Genomic DNA, 17,482 nt, shown 5'->3' with positions numbered 1-17,482 from the left:
CCTGAGTCCTGTGTGTCAGTAGGTTTAGGTAATAAAAGCTCAGGGAAAGATTGTGGTACTGGTTAAACACCAAAAGATGTTGTATTACTCAGAACGCACAAACTATCGTCTGATGTCAGATATCTGGTTATCTGTTGGCTACACTTTAATGGCCAAAACTTCCCTGTCCATGTGCCACTTCCTGTTTACAGTCTGCTTATCAGATCACAAGGATGGAGTTTGAAGCTATTTCTATAAACAGGTATCTGTATATGAATGTAGATACATTTGATAATAAGATAATAAAAAGCTAAATCATTACCAGACGATAACCGACACAGGTTGTGGGAGGCGGCAATAATACTGGTGTGCCTGCCTCCACCTACCCATCCCAACAGATTAAAAGATAACACTCTATATAGGAAATGGCCTGTTTCTCATGCAGAACATTCACACAGGAACGCCAAAGCCTCGCTGAGAAAACAGATAAGTCTGCTGCAGGTTGGGACTCTTCTCTTTCCTCTCTCCATATCTTTACTTCTTCTGTTTTCCCACGTATCCTTTCCTGAAAAGTATCAGTAACTCGTCTGTATTTCTTTACTGAAGGTAAATATCATCTTTAATATCTGCATCATCTCCATCATGAAGACACTGACTGTGTCTGCACTTGTTTGTGCCATGACTCTGGTCGTGACTTCAACATCTTGTCCCGCTGGTTGGACCGCGATCCGTGGGCGCTGTTTCCTCTTTGTTGCACAAGAAATGAACTGGGCCAGAGCTGAGGTAATCAGGATTAGTTTATAGTGGATTAGATGTGTTATCTGCATTACCAAGATCCATTTATTCCATTCATTATATATGTTTTGTAGCAATTCTTCACTGCTCTCAGCTTTGGTAAGAATATTGTATACAGCACATATTAATCATCTCGTCTTATTAGAATCCTAGGTGATCTGTATGTCTTTCAAAATATCAAAAATTGGCCCCCAAAATACAGTATCCATTGGGCTCTAGTTTATAAGATGAGCTAATTTCTGAATTCTCCAGTTTATCCACATCTCCTAGTGTTTATTGATGGGTTGTTCCAAATTTTTCACTTGGAGAAAAGAGCTAGAATTAAACTATTAGGCTGTAATTGATGATTTTTAATATATACCCATGGTTCTTCATTTATTCATTTAATTTTCTTGTCGGTTCAAACATTTGAGCTGTGATGTCATAAGACTGTTACCTCGCTCCTCTCGAGGGTAACGCAATAATTTTCTCATTAATCTGTGAGCTTCATTTGATTCTTTAAATAAAATAATTTAAATTCTATGGTCAGGTTTAGTTTGAAATCTGTACAGGAATTTTCATCAGCTTTAAAAGGTTTGTTCTCCCTATTGAATTAATCTTCAAATCAGACCAGTTTTCAGTGTTTTGTTTAGGGTCTTTTTCCATCTTTTTTTTTTTTAATTATTTGTTTTTATTTTTGACAATTCCACTGTTTGTCTCCTTTTTAGAGAAATTGTCTGGCCAAGGGTGCAAACCTCGCTTCAGTACACAGTGCTGCGGAGTACCTGGCAATTCAGAATTTGATATTGAGAATGGCACGTGGCCATAGGCAAACATGGCTCGGAGGCTCCGACAGCCAGCATGTATGTTACTTGTCAGTACAATTAGTTGAATATTATTTATTTATGGTTTTCATATAGTTGTCGTTTCTGCCCTGTCTTTTAGGAGGGCATTTGGCTCTGGACTGATGGTACACCCTTCAACTATCGCCACTGTGGAAGTTTTAACAACATGTTTGGCCAGCACTGCTTACAAATGAATTATGGAGGTACATCGTATTAAACACACACATTTTGAGTGAAAGGATAAATTATCTTGCTACAGGATAATAAACAACACACTCACAACCAGCTACAAATTCAAGAAATGATTTCAGAAATATCATAACTTATTTATAATGTATGAGTAAATAACATATTAACAATTAACAAGTCCAAATTAACATGTATGACAATAATTCTCTCAATGAAATGCTTCAAAAGCAAATTAAGATAAATGCAGCACTACTATATCTAAACAAAAACTCATTTTAAACTGTATTCCAGTTTTAGAGTTTTTTTAGTTTTAGATTTTTAAAGTGGTTTCAGCTGCACCACAATCATCTTCATTCAGAAATATTCACATCATCTCCACAAATGAGGAAATGAGATGGTATGTCAGATAGCTGCTCCAGACAAACTCAGAGTTTGTTTTTTGTTTTTTTAAAAAAAACTGGCAGCAAGCAGGTTGGTTGCTAAGAGTCAGTTACCACAGTAAGTTATCTCTCTTTCTGAAACAGAAAACCCAGAGTCATCTCAGGCTTAAAAAAGTGAGAGTTTTCATTATTTTCTTTCTGAAACAGGGCTCTGGTCACACGCAAAGAGAGGGCGCAAATTCATGGCCACGCCCCTCACTTTGTGCACGTGTGACTGGGGCTTTAATCAGCTGTTCTTTGGCTCATGACTCTCACTTTTTCACAAAATCATGTGCAAGTCTCTGAATCTATTTGGAAGTTATGCGCCTCTTTGCAATAAGCCACTACCACAACCCTTTAACCAATTGGCATGAATACAAATACACACCTTCACACACAGAGACACACACACACATGTGACCTCTGTTTAGCTACAGAGGCCAAGTGACTGTCTGAGTACAAAAATGCATGCACACATGGACGCATAAATACACATAGCTGTTTGTGCTTGTTTAATATATTTAAATATTATATTGTCAACTTTTTATTGTGGTATTATTATGCCTATCATGTAATAAATAAATTATGGTTTTGAGAATGTTTAGGAATTTAGTTATTCATGATGCCATCATTTGACAGTTTCAGGTTTTTGTTTGTGTATCACTGGCTGACTGCTGTGTTTTTGGTACTTTACAGCTCACAAGTGCTGGGATGATGTGCAGTGCTACAGAAGACGTCCATCTGTCTGCGCCAAAAGACCTTAAAGATTCTTCAGAGGACATAATGGCATGAAGTTGCGTGTTTGTGATTAAGACTCATCCGTCTTTGAAGGATTATATATTATTATATCTCATTTCTTTCTTTTGTGTTACTTTAATGCTGCTTAAGGAATGAAGCGACAAGTGACATTTTAAACAGGAGCTGGGTTGTCTCTTAGACTTTGAGCAATGTAGTATGAAAGAATGCCTTTAATGCAACTTTATTCTTATTCAACAGTCTTTCTTTATGCAAGAATAAAATGCTCAAGAACCATAACAATCTGATTTATGAATGTTTGTAAAAATCAATACAGCTATTTTGCATTAGAGAGTATGTCTCAGCTCCGCCTTGTCTTCTCGGTCCTCAGCAAAGCCCAAAGCAACTTTTCCTGCAGAAGACACTGATGCAGGGTCTCACTGAAGAAACGTGCACACACAGTAGTAGATTAGCCAATAGGAATACCTGGTCTGAGAAGACCTGTGACTGGTTTAAGTCTACTGTCACAGGCCAGATTTTTAAAGGCTGAAAACCGAGCCAAGAGGAGGTGCAGAATTCTAGTTCTGTCTCAGACCACTTGATTAACAGTATGCTGAAAGGTTATTATGAAGGTATTTCTCAGTCAAACCAAATAATGTTGCCTACCCTGGCGTTAACTACAGTCTCACTTTTGTTTTTTTGGGAAAAAAAATGTATGAATCTTGCTGTAACAACAAAACAAAACTAGCATTGAATAAATAACCACTAGTGCAAACTGTGCAGCCTGCTGTCACTGGCCTCAGTACAACTCACTCTGTACTAACAGTGTTCTAGGACTCAGCTTTTTCTTCATATTCTTCGTACTTCTTTTGTCAGTATGGACACAAAGTAGGTCTTAAGTTGCATTCATAATATACTTTAAAAGGTGTTACATCTTGTTGAGACCCTGGATGTCATTTTCAGAGCACACCAGTACCAAAATTTCAAACTAAGTATATCCCAAAGTGCTGTGGAATGATTGATTCATACACGTTATTATTGCAATATTACAAATGCAGGAAAAACTTAAAAATGACAAAGAATTTATTTTATTTGACATTAAACAAATATATCTGTTCCATTTCATGAATTAGATTTCCTGTAAAACAGGAATCAAAAGGAATACATCACAGGATAGTTAGGCTAAATTTCACTCATGACACATGATAGAAAATTTGTTTTATCTGGTGAGTGATGTTTTATTTGTTAACATACTGTTCTGATTTGTCCACTTCTGGTTTTGATCCCATTGATACCTGAGTTGGTCGAAGTATGACAGATGAAGTATGATTACTAAACAACATGTTGACTGTTGTTTACAAAAAGGCCCTCTTTCAACAAATTTTCCAAATATATTTTGAACAAACGGACACATTTTTATGCCATGTTAAAACAGCCGTGACATGTGAAAGATAAAAAAAATCAGTTAAACCCACAAGGTTCACAATCAAATGTTAACTGTAATAGTTATATCTCTGACAAACAACCATCTTCACCTTTGCACTGATGTGAGTAAATGGGGTTGAAAATGTATTCAGTGTGTTTTTTCTGATTTATGCAAACAGTGCTGTGCAGATGGTAAATTAAAACATTCCTATACAGTCAGTTGTGCAGCAAACCTCCTTCCCATGATGCACATGATTTAAAAAAAAAAAAAAAGTTGTAAGCCAATATGGCCAAATATGAGCTCAGGTCCCCATGTTTGCGGATGAATAATTTCTTTACATTCCTTCCACGAGGGCCTTCTTTTTCTTCCTAGCAGGCTTCTTCGGGGTCTCAGCTGTGTTGCTGTTGTTGCTGCTGACACTGCTGGCTCTCTTCATCTGGTACATTACTTTAGCTGCTTCATCAGAGAGAGGCTGCAGGAGGAAAGAGATGATAAATCAGTGTCAGGGAGAAAGAGAAAGAGAAAACTAATGACTTTACCTATGGCCCATAGCCTAACTATACTAATTTAACTGATATATTTATGTATATATATATATACATACTTTTTCAGTAAGCTGCTGTAATATATCCAGAACAAATCTGGTTACTTGTGAGGCATAACTGGGATTTCCTATATATCTGAATGCCATCTAAATGCATCACAGCTCTGTGGATCAGCACTAGTCGTTTGTTATTGAACTGAAGGCTGTGCACTGATAATATTGTGGTTATACATTATCAGTTGAAGTTTACGCAACTGGCGATCACTGTTGTATTAACCGTGGACAAACGTTTTTGTGCTATGTGGTGTGTGTGTGTGCAATCTGGTTGCTGAGCGACATAAATAAAGATCTGATGGTCATGCTGCAGTAGTTCTTATAATGCACTGTGGTGTGCGTCTGTCCTGTGGTTTTTAAAGATCGATGGTCTTGATGGTGCTTATAGGGAAGTGGTTGGTTTGGCTGTATCAGCGGCCATACGACAACTCGCTGCATGCGTGTGCACGTATGTGGGGTGGGGGCTGGAGGGTGGTTTCAGTGTGGTACTGAAGGCCCTAACTGAAACCCCACAGTGTGCTACTGGTTTTGGGGGATATTCTGCTCAGTTACTAACAATAATTGAGATAAATTGAGATAAATTGAGATAAGTAAGGGATAATCAATGAGTAAATGCCTTAAAAGATAACCCTAACCCGATGTGAAGGGACTTAAACACAACTTGACAAGCTGATTGTCCCACCTATACCCTGGTCATTTGGCAACAATATGAAATAAAAGCATTTGTAGATTTCTGGGTGAAAGTTTTGCGCTCAAAATCTAAAGTTATTAAGCAAGGGCTTACCATCATGACAAGAAATAATTATAGTCCCTTTTACAACTAAGCTGTTAGTCACAGAATAAATTTCACCAGGATGAGGGCTGATTTTTAATTTCTTTCAATCTATTTGGAAAATACAACAATTGCAAAGAACAGAACACAGCAGAGGAGAGAGAAATGGGGAAAAAAGGAAAAAAAAAACAACTAAAAAAGGCACTAGGAACTGACACCTGCTTTTCCTTTAGTGTTTCAACATGGCTTTGAAGACAGCATTGCTTGACTTGAGCTCCGTATCATCTATTATATTAAAATGTGATATATGGCGGTTGATAGCAGCTCTAATGCTCATTAAACTTTGCACACTGTACTTGTGACCAGCCTTAATAAACTGACCCGAGGCAGAAAATTCACGTAACATATTGTTAAGCATGACCGCAGAGTATGTTTCCAAATCTGTGTTCTTTTGTTTATGGTTTGAAAAGTCTTTCAGTACATTAACTGCCCATTTTGTTGCCTTTCTCATATTAATTTCATCCCTCTCTTTGGTTATCAGTCACTTGTGCTATATTTCTGTTGATTTTTTTAATTTTCTTTTCCATTCCTCTCCTCTCGATGGTATAAGTATCATTAAATAATTTCACTGGACCCTTGTTAGTTTATGGAATATCAAAGAATCCAAAATGATTGAAAATGAACTTTATCGATAAATTAAAAGTTTGATCACCTGGGATTCTGTGGTGATGTCGTCACAGATTGTTGTCATGGTGTCCATCCAGTTGCCATAGATACACTCCTCTTTTTGGATTGGCCTCTGCTTACTATGGGGCAGAAAGAGGAAGTGAAATACCAAAAACAGTACCATGAATTCATGCGCACACACACACAATGCACTGACATCCTGCTAATCCATCCTCGTGTGTTTTTAACCTCTACCTGGATCAAAGGTCAAAGTGAGTTCAGAGGTCAGACAGTCGTACCTGATTTGGTTGAGCAGGCCTTGCTGTGCTTTCAGCTGCATCTGTGCTTCCTGCACTCGACCCTCCATCGTTAAACTGGCACAGAGTTGAGCACAGTGAACACCGAGCACCGCCATGTTGAGGCTACCGGCCCAAATCCGACTTCAGGCAGAGGAGATGAGAAAAAGACAGATAAATGATTTCTGCACAAACACAGCAGATCACACTCTCAACATTGGAAATTCAGCAGTGATATGAAATGATACTTTCTGCAATAAATCACTAAGCATTACTTTTTAGTAAAAACCTTTTCAGACATCTAAACTGTGTTCAATATCTGATCGAAAGAATAAGTTAACAGGGATACAATCAAGTCAATACTGCAAAAGTATGGCAAGAATTCATCTGCAGTGTTTACCTGCAGGTAGTAACTGGTCGCTGTTCAGTAATGATGCGGGTGACTTTTTGTTGGTCTCTGGTCTTGAAGCTCAGTTGGAGTTGGAATGGAAGTGTGTCCTTCCGAAGAAAAACTGTCACACACATTGACACACATCATATCTCTGGCTGCTGGCTGCTCTATAAACCACTTTGTGCCAAATTTAATTTGTCAAATACATTAACTTCTTTTTATTTTATTTTATATATGTATATATGTATATATGTATATATATATATGCTCACACTGGGTAACAGAACACACTAAAGGCTGTGAGTCTCCACAATGTTAGCATGCTGACAAGTCATGGTCTTTCACAATAGTAAGTAAAGAAAGTCAGTAAAGTTTAGTAAAGAAAATAACACCTGTCTTACCATCCATAAACTGTGGTTTTACAGCAAACTGCATGGTGATCTCCAGCCCCTTGGTCACATTCCCAATATCTCTCACCAGTTTGTGATTGTTTTCATCATCATATGGAAAATACCTACGAAGAAAATCAGAGAGGAGAGTAAAAAAAATGACCAAGTTTCCAAGGTTTACATGCACATGATCAGGACAGAGATGACCGCGTGGACAGACAGCACTGCACCACTGACATGGATTATTTTGGTGTCTATGTTGTTATCACTGGTAGGTTTACATGCAAAACAAACTGAAAAGTTCTTGCTACTGTGTTTTTGGTGTCTGCCACGACTCACACTCCATCAGAAGCAAGCAGGGTTGCCGTGACTCCTGTTGCAAGAACATTGTCCATGGAGGCTAACTGGATCTCTGTTGCAACAGTACCAATGCTCACCATGTTCACCTGTACAGGAGAGCAAACAAGGGTTTATAAAATGAGATTTTATTCATTCATACCATTTACATACATACTGATTTGCACCAAAATGACTTTGATCAGCATTTTCTCCATCAGTGGACATTCGTTTGTTTCTCAGTGCAAGCAACTGTATTTATGTTAAGTGTATACATGAGTGTCTCACACTTCCTCCAGTAGTGTCTGCAAGTCTCCCAATGTCAGCCAAGGAACAGTCTGTCCCCTCAAAAGTCATTACCGATATTATGACTCTGGGGGAAAAAAAGAAAGAGAATATATTTTATTATACTTTCGACTTCTTTTTATTCTTTTAGCTTTTGATTTAATGAGATTCATTTGCACAGTAACACAAACATGCATACAAGACACAAATGACATCTATGCATCTACGCATTAATGCACTTTGTTCATCTTACAACTTTGTGTGTGTGTATACGTGTGTGTGTCCTCACCCACTCCCCACAGCCTGCTGAGCCAGCTCAGTGTAGAAATACGGAGTACGAGAGGAGGACACAGAGGGAGTTTGCTCCATCTCACCCAGACCGATGTTGGCTCTGCCGTCAGTACACAGAATCACCTGCAGAAGCATGCATTTACAAAAAAAACAATGAAGTTGATGAGGTATAATATTAAGTACATTTCCTTTGTAAAGTTTTCAACTGAGTTTTCAACTAAGAAAATGGTCACATTCTGTCTGTCATCTTTTTGGTCCTATAGACTCACTCACCTTTGACCCTGGGTACCTTGATGCCATAGCAACCGAAGCTAACACCGCAGGACCGAGACTCGTAGCCCCGTGCTCCCTGAGGCTGAATATACAGAAATATTAAAAAGCAGTTCACATTCTGTACAGCAGGGATTCAAAGTACAAAGTCACACTCCATCATCACTTACTCTTTGACACTCTTTATTAGTTTGTCGTAGGTCTCAGCGATGCAGTGTGGGATGCTATAAGCAACACCCTGTTGCCATATGTGGTCATAGTCAACCAACGCCCAATCCCTGAGAGTGAGAGGTGTGCTAGTCCCATCACCATATATTACAACCTGGAAAACACAAATGGATGAGAAGAAGGTTAAAGGGTATTTGTATTTACATATGGCAAAATTTATATTAGACTTCTGACTACTTCTTGTCTTCAGCAGAAACCGCCTGCTGTCATTCACAGAGACAGAGAAAAAAAAACTTAGCATAACAGCATGATAATCAAAGTAAATAGGAAGTATTCTCTTCCGTTTGTTTTGGCATGAGTCAAATGTTTTCATATTAGCATGTTTAATTCTTTTTATAGGGGACTTTTGGGTGTCTCGACTGTCACAGTATTCTCTACTTGCACAGTCTAGTGTAATGTACAGTGTTGTGCAGGTTCACACTTCACAAGAGCTAGTTCAAAGATCAGTTCACAAGGATTTAAATGAACTAGTTCATGTTCATAGTTAATGTTGAGTTCACAGTCTCAAAAATGTACTGGTTCAAAGTGACTTCTTTCCTTTTTTTTAAATTTAATTTTCAATAGGACCTCCTGCTATCTGGGATGCTGGAGTCTTTATAATGAAATAATAAATTGTGCGCAGATTTCATGTTTTTTATATTAATTTGAATTGCCAGGATAACTTATATCTGGGTCATTCTACAGCATTGGTTTAAAATCAGTGTTGGAAAAAAATTTCCCCCGATTGAAAAACAGTTCATCTCTTGTTGTGCCTTTAAATCAAAAATGGGTAACCATTAATTTCCCTACCTCATCGTTGAACGTGACCAGTGCCACTCTCCTGCGGGGGCACTGCTGCAGCAGGGATGTTAGTGCCCTCTGGAGGGCATCCTGGATACCCTGAGGAAAAACAAAATAGCTGTTTTTATACCAGCCCTTTCCCACCCTGTGTATTACACAGAGGGTAAAGAGAGTACTGAGTCCCTCAGCAGTGAACCACACAAACAACAAATCAACATCTCACCTCCAGTCTGGATACGTATGTCTGAGATCCACTGCTTGATGTAACCTGAAGTGGAGCAAACATGTTACAAAAATGTGATGCATATCGCTCTTTATATAACAATATTTTGTGGTGGTATTTTTATTGTAGTGTCTTTTAATTTAGTTTGCTTTTCTTTTTTGGAGTGTTGGTTAATAAAGTTTCTGGACACTGCACTCTTTTATTGGTCTGTCCAGCCATGGTGGTTATTACTGCTAATGCTGACTACCTAGTTTTGTGGTCAATGCAAAACTAAATGGTAATTTTAAAACCTGTGGCTATTTCACATAGGACTACAAATACCATTTTTTTTCTCAGGAGGGCAAAGTCATGACCTGCCCCTCTCTTAGTTTCATTTTCATGTATACTTCAACTCATGAAAAATGGGAACAAAAACAAAAGTGTTGCATTTCTATTTTGTTGAGTGCAATATTGATTGTAAAGCAGATTTAAAAAAAAAAAAAAAAAAAAAAATTTCCGTGGTTCAACTTTATTCTTAAATTTTGACTTTATTCTCCAAATGCTGTAGGTCAACCCCTTGGCTGGTAACCTTTGGATTAAACTAGATACATTTATAAAAAGTATCTAAAACCAGTTCAAACATGACCAACAACAACAGTAAAATGCTATTTACTCTCTATTACACTCTCACAATATCATATATGATGATATGGATGATATGGAGTTTTACTTGCGTGGAGCATTTGTACATTAATGCACTGCTACTTTTGCTTGAATAAAGGATCTGAATAAGTCTTCTACACCTCCTTCTGCACACACACCTCTGTAGTGACGCTCATGCTGCCAGATATGTCCACACAGAATACCGCCAGTGTGTCCTCCAGGTTCTGGTAGTCATCGTCACTCAGGTTGGGCACGTAAAGGTCATCGCTGTGTACACCCGCACGCTTACCAACACACACCCTCTGCACACTGTCGTCTACACTGTTCTCACAGCCGCAGAACTCACACACCCACACCTGAGCAGCAGGGAGAGAAAGGGGAGGGTATTTTATTTTTCATTTAATTTTACTGCTCATTTGTTTTATCTTAAAAGCAAGAAAATAAATTAGCACTCACGTTCCTTTGCAAAGAACTCAGACATGACAAGGCAGCACCACATTTCCCACAAATCACTGGGCTTTGAAAACTCTCCAGGACTGAGGCTGGTTAGAAGGAGAAGACAGACATATTAAAAAAATAAATAGAACAGGTGTGTATGCTTGTGTGTGTGTGTGTGTTTGTCCTCTGACCATGGCTGATGTCGACCAGTTTTCCGATGCTAAGTGAGAGGACGTTGACATTGGCTTTCAGCCTGCTCTCTGATTCCAGCTTGTCAACTGATGAAACACAACAAAGGAATGAAAAAAGCAAACACATACTTTGACAGACTCAAGATAAGAAGTAGTCACAGAGAGGAGGGGAGATGAAGAGCAAACAAAACTCACGTCTGCGTGGGACAGGAGGCGGGAGGGACGGAGGACCAAGTGGAGGCTGGAAGGAGGTTTGAGACGGGAGAGGCAGAGAAGTAGGCCGAGGTTTTCTAATACGACGCGGAGGCAGCGGTGGAGGAACTTGACCTGAAGACAAAAAGACAGAGCTAAAGAAAAGAAAGATTGTGCTGTGTGTCATGTTTTAACACCAATAAAAACTCAAATAAAGATCAAAATCTATAGCTTTGTACCCATTGGCAATTTTTGGATAAGCCAGGGTTAGCCACTATTTATTATACGGTCTATGTAAATCAGACAAGCTATCATATTATCCTCAAACTTCTTTATTTAGATACAAGGGCATTACTGAAATTACTGTATGAGTCTAATGAGAGACAACAGAAGAGGAGAAATCAGCCATAGCATGTTTTTTTTTTTCTGAGTTGTAGTACTGGAACGTCATTCCCAACTTCTGAACTCCAGGTAAATAGAAAGCACCATAACAGTCGACACTAGAGCTGACTTTTAGCCTCTGTCTCTTTTAAATGTATAAAGGTCAGCTGGAAACATAAAAAAAGTAGCTGGAGGCAAAGTTTTCAAACAACTCATGTAGCTAACTCTTTAGCTTAATTAGCTGGTTATGGTAGGCCATAAAAACTCGAAAGACAATTCTCAGTTCTGCTGGAAAAATCAACAGCTGTTGGCTAGAAATGCAAAGTCTGCTTTAGTCTTTAGTTTTAGACACAGGTTTTTTCCCCAAAATGTCAATGGTAAATCTTGTATCATTAGCAATGTAAATTGCAAAATGCTGTGCAAGATCTCAAAATCTGACAGGCGTATCAACAGTAGGGTTTAGTACAAGTACTAAAATACCACTTGATTCTTTAGTGCTGTTGATGTGAGTTAACCATTGTTAATCATCAGTTGCATTCAAGAGTTGCAGTTTGATGGATATTTTGTTGCCATATTAAATTAAATCCTGTCAGAGCAAAACTAAAAGTACATACAAACTATAAAACAATACACTATGACAATAAATTTGCACTATACTGTGTATTAGTACATAGTATTGTAACAAAACTTAAACCATGAACGTAGTAAAGCATGTTCTGATGACAAACGGGCTGAAACTGATACAGGTTTTGTTTTCCTCCAGCTGGAACCAGTTTGTCAACTATTTCACCAGTCGTGGTATGTAACTAAGTATACACAAGTATCAAAGTATCAAGGTTGTATATTCTCATTACACAACAGAGTTACACAGCAAACTTTGAGTTTTAGTTCCTCCTTTCCTTCATGCCACATATAAACACACATACAACATATATACAGATGATTAATTAAATTAGGACAAATTATAAAACAAAATACATTAAAACATTGTATACAGTTATTTACATATAGGCATACATGTATACATTCATGAAATAATCCTATAGTGCATTTCTTGAATTTGCTCCAGGCTGAATGTAAACACCAGCAACAAGATGATGATGATAACATGGTCGACATCTTCACACAAAACGTTCAACACGCTCAACGTTTCCATCAACTGTGACTGAGTTTGAGCACCAGACATCATCCATGTAAACACAGAGCCCTCCTCCCCTCATCCTGCAGGAGTCTTGCATGTTGCGTCCTGTCAGCTCAGAGCACAGTCCATCCATCCGTCAGATGCAACCCTGTGATCCAGGGCGTTGTAGTGCAGCAAGTCTCTGTGTGATGTGTGTACAGTCCCTGCTTTCCTGTTGCTTGACCTGAGTTCCATTTCATCCGATTCAATTCCCTGACCAGACATTAGCCAGGAGCAGCCTTAAATCTAAGATGTAGCATGACTCTTAACCCCACTCTCCTCCTCTCCTCTTGGGGTGTCCGAGGTGGTGTGTTTGGCTAATCTGTGTGCGTGGTTTAAAGATGCTGTGTGTTTTATTGATTATCTACTGCACTTTAATCCAAACCCATGCTTCCTTTTCTAATGCTTACGAGTATGCTTCTGATTTAGGTGCTGTGCGTCTCAGCAGATAAAACCATAAATGGAAAAAGAAATGAAAAGAGCAACGTGGCAAAGTTTGAAGGAGCTACCAGCTGCGCCATCTACATGCACCTCATTGCCACATGAACAGTACTGCACAATTTTACATACTTATACTTTACTTCAGTATTTCCATTCTATGCAACTTTAAAGGCTACTCCCGCTCCACTGCAATTAGAGGCAAATAAAATGTTACTATATTTCACTACATTAATTTGACATTTCTAATCAAGTTTATTAATCACATACAGTAGAATGTATAGTAAAACATACTCTGCATCCGATCCATCCTAAGGTAGGAGCAGTGGGCAGCCAATGTGCAGTGCCCAGTAGGGCTGGGTATTGGTACTCAATACCTATGGTACTGATTGAAATAACATGGAAACTTCTCCAGTCAAACAATACCTGCATTCAATCCTTTTGGCAACCAGATCCAGAAAAAAGACTATTCATATGATTTTGCTCGCAGCCAATCACTACAAGTGTTCCTTATAAAGGCGAACCTTCATAAAAAGGCATTGAATTGAGTATCAGTATCAGTATCACTTTAAGGGTACTTGTATCTTTGCTTTACTGTATATTAGCCATGTAATTTTTGACATACCAACACCAGCTGTAAGAGTCTTGCTCACTGCACTGACAGGAGAAATTAACATATGCGTTTTTCAGTGGAAAAAAGAAGAGATAATCAGAGGAAACCAGGCCACCCAGAGGAAACCCACAAAAACATGGTTAGAACATGAACACACCCCCTTCTAACCACTGAACCACCATGTTATTCTATCATATGATGCAGTACCATACTAGTAACCTAGTTAGCAGTATAGAGAGTATCTAAAATGTACTTCACATTGATGACCTACAACATTAAATGATCTTACATGTGTGTCTAAGTGGTAAAAACAGAATAATAAAGTATATTGTGCTGGTAATACTGCTATACTTTTACTTCTACTACTATCACTGTATTTAACCATTTTCATCATCTACACAACAGGGTGAAACTGATATTTTATCCAGTTGGTCCATGTTTTGGAGGTGATAAACACAAGCTTATAGAGGTAGAAAAATCACGGAAACTGATTTGTTTTTTTTGTTTTTTTTGTGAATTACTGTCACATTTCAATGATCAAAAGAAAATTTTATCGACTGAAAGGAAGTACGGCTTTGGTCTTGTATAATTACATTTATTTTTTGTGTCTGGACTTCCCCTTGTTGAACTACTATCTGTACATCTTCACAGTGCTTCTGTCTCTTGCATTTGCAAGCATGCCCACACACAGTCACATACAGTCACACACATTACCACCTAATATGCTTTCCTGTTTTTTCACTGCAATACTCCTGAGATTGTGTTGAGCCGTTGAGACAGAAAAACAACAGTTAAGATATGGTGACCTTCATGGATGCTGTGTGTTTGTGCACGTGTGTGAAGGAGACAGAAATACCTTCTTGCTGTTTAACGGTCACTGTGTTGTCATAGACGCATTCAGTAACACCTGTGGATGCTGGGAAAATAATCATATGAAATACACATTTTGTTGGTTATTACTAAACAGTTAATAGCATAAGGGCGTCAAGCAATTAATCCAGACAATGGGAGTTTAGCTGGATGAGATTATCCCAACTCTCATACATCTACTCAAGTACCACACTCTTAATTTAAATTAAACATAAACATGAATGTAACAAGAGCTGAATGCTGGATCACCCAAATGATTAGCTGGCATGTCTTCACAGTTGACCCCTCCTAAGTCCCGCCCTGTTTTGCCCTGTGCTCAGTTGAGCAACGTTGGTACCTGGTAGAAACTCGGTCGAAAAGAAAATCAAATTTTTAAGATGGCTGAAATATTTTGCTGAGGGACCTGTAAAAGTAACATATATTCACATCATAAGTTTAACTAATTTTAGCAAAACGCTAAGCTAAGCTAGCTAACGACTAATGAAGATTAGCTAGCTAGTTAGCCAACATTTTGCTAACATTATCTATCAGGTGTAAGTAGCTAGTTCACGACTGATATAGATTAACTAGCAAATTATCTAGTGTTTTGCTACAGAGCAAAAGCACTAATATATTTCATACTAAAGATGTTTTTAACCATCAGAAAACAGGAAAAGAGGAAGTTGACTGAGTTTCCCCCCCAAGTACCAGGCTTGCTCAAATCAGCTGTTATTAGAGAACTGAGCAAAAAGGGGCGGGAATTAGGAAGGGTGAATTGTAAGTAAGGAAGAAGAAAACGGTGACAAAGTGCTTCCCAATAAAGGCTTTAGATATTAAGCAGGATTGTAAAAACACATGAGCAACAAAATAGAATTAACAAAACAGGAAACAGCATTGAATTTAAAAAAAAAGATTTCACACTCAAAACTTCTAAATAAAGTTTACTCATTTAACTCACCTGCTCCATCAGGCCTCCAGTTACAGACAACATGACTGCAGGCAAACTCCATCTGAGACACATAAAGACACAAAAACTTACAGTCTCTTTACTTTTTAACTTACCTATGAAGTTGACACACAGTTGTGGCAGCATTGGCCTCAACAATAAACTGACAGGTTCAAGAAGGAGAGAAATATGGATGCCGGATGCAGAAATCACCGAGATCAGCATTAAGAAAACAGCAGATCAGCTTCCTGGCACTGTGGATATAACGTCACCAAGGCCCTGTTATTTTTTTCTAGTTAACAGGTGGGTGAGTAAAACCATGAAGACAGTTATTTCCTGTTTGAACAACTGTCACAAAGTAGAACAAAATGGCAAATAATGACCTTATAAGGAGTCAGCATGAGTATATAGGATATATTTAATGTTCATAACTGTAGTTTTAACACACATACACTAGTTTCAATAGATACTAATAGGAGCCAAAACAGGTCTTGCAATTGTGAGTTCACCGTGAAGGAAGTAAAGGATTTACTGGAAGGAATCTGATCTGACTGTGAAGTGTTGTATAATTTTTAAACCACATCATGGTCACCTTGTTTAGTTATTGATACATCAGGATGGACAAACAGACCAATCAGCAGTTGTTTCAGGGGTCAAACCTCCGGCCGCATCGAGTGTCTTCTGATCTTCGAAATTTGGCTTTGTTGTCAATAATAGACAGCTTCGCACAAATATTTAAGTGCAGAAAATAAAAGGAGGAAATGAAAAGAAAGGGAAGGAAAGGACAATAGAGGAAAGGAAAGGACATGACAGGAAAAGGAAAAAGAGGAAGGAGGAAGGAGGAAGTTATCAAGGTGCCCCAGCCAAGGAATAGTCGAGCAAATAAACCCTCCTAAAATGACAGTTTATGAGCTTCAGGGGTACTGGCAAATACTTTTTCTTATCTCTGGTCAGTTTCCATGATTCCAGTCTTTGCGCTAAGCTAACCAAGTCCTGACTGTATAGCAGGTTTACTCAATTGCTTTTTAGAAGTACCGTACCAAGGAACCAGATGTTTAAATTTCCGATGTCTAACCTCCAAAATTAGGAATTTATTTCCTACCTATAAAATAAAAGGAAAAATTTGTAATCCAGTGTTGAATCTTTCTTCATTCAATTTGACTCCTAAATTCCATCTGTTTAAACAGACTGGGTTGAAACTTTTTGATAAAACAAGCGCCTCCGTGCACGACAAAAGACATAACCAATGAATGGGCTCATTAAACTACAAATAAAAAGATAATATTGTTAACACTCATAAACATAGCAGTAGATTGCTGTTTTAATGAAGACAAATGTTGGATTTACTATTTTTTTTTCATATTTGTAAATGATCAAAGAAGAGGAATGTGGTTGTTGAGGTGCCGGATACGGCCTACAGGCGCCAGTTGAATAGGCCCGCAGTGTAGCTTCATAGTTAACGTGCGAACATGAGCGGTAGCGATCTTCTCATCTAACGATCAGCAACAACGTGAATAAGTATATTTATGCTTAAAGATCATATTTTCATTTCACATATCATCTACACTCAACCACATCAACTTTGTTTTACTAACACTGTTAACACATCTTATTACATCTAAACTAAATTCTGACCTACATCAGTTGTATCCAATAATTATCATACTTCCTCAGAATTTAAATTAAAAATTTAAGCTCTTAGATTCTCTTGTGGTAAAAT

General features: G+C 38.1%; 2 protein-coding genes across 2 annotated transcripts; one reads left to right on the top strand and one right to left on the bottom strand.

Moving 5' to 3' along the window:
* The first annotated feature begins 299 nt into the window (after positions 1-299).
* Positions 300-3,244, top strand: LOC146306027 (type-2 ice-structuring protein-like). The gene is made up of 5 exons (XM_084712503.1): positions 300-480; positions 586-762; positions 1,482-1,616; positions 1,699-1,801; positions 2,903-3,244. Exons 2-5 carry the CDS (start codon positions 622-624, stop codon positions 2,968-2,970), a joined length of 447 nt encoding a protein of 148 aa, XP_084568629.1. The 5' UTR covers positions 300-480; positions 586-621; the 3' UTR covers positions 2,971-3,244.
* Positions 3,245-4,701: 1,457 nt separating this feature from the next.
* On the bottom strand, positions 4,702-15,826 carry LOC146306026 (circularly permutated Ras protein 1). The gene is given in 18 exon segments (XM_084712502.1): positions 4,702-4,839; positions 6,450-6,652; positions 6,654-6,843; positions 7,100-7,211; positions 7,492-7,604; positions 7,819-7,925; positions 8,104-8,188; positions 8,390-8,514; positions 8,665-8,746; positions 8,832-8,983; positions 9,679-9,768; positions 9,893-9,937; positions 10,693-10,890; positions 10,991-11,076; positions 11,164-11,250; positions 11,359-11,490; positions 14,824-14,874; positions 15,775-15,826. Coding segments are annotated over 17 exon segments (1,875 nt in total). The 3' UTR covers positions 4,702-4,839; positions 6,450-6,484.
* Between the last annotated feature and the right edge of the window lie 1,656 nt (positions 15,827-17,482).

The sequence above is a fragment of the Lutjanus erythropterus genome, chromosome 23 (genome assembly GCF_056507025.1).
Source record: "Lutjanus erythropterus isolate fLutEry1 chromosome 23, fLutEry1.hap2, whole genome shotgun sequence".
Lineage (NCBI taxonomy): Eukaryota > Metazoa > Chordata > Actinopteri > Lutjaniformes > Lutjanidae > Lutjanus > Lutjanus erythropterus.
The sequence above is the reverse complement of the archived record's forward strand: the minus strand, read 5'-3'. Positions and strand labels throughout refer to the sequence as shown.

What these genes read in the sequence shown, in the direction of transcription:
- LOC146306027 (XM_084712503.1), top strand. Translation starts at nt 622, where the DNA reads ATGAAGACACTGACTGTGTCTGCACTTGTTTGTGCCATGACTCTGGTC. An exon ending in TGAACTGGGCCAGAGCTGAG is followed by an intron (nt 763 to 1,481) that starts GTAATCAGGATT and finishes TCTCCTTTTTAG; the next exon opens with AGAAATTGTCTGGCCAAGGG. An exon ending in CTTACAAATGAATTATGGAG is followed by an intron (nt 1,802 to 2,902) that starts GTACATCGTATT and finishes GGTACTTTACAG; the next exon opens with CTCACAAGTGCTGGGATGAT.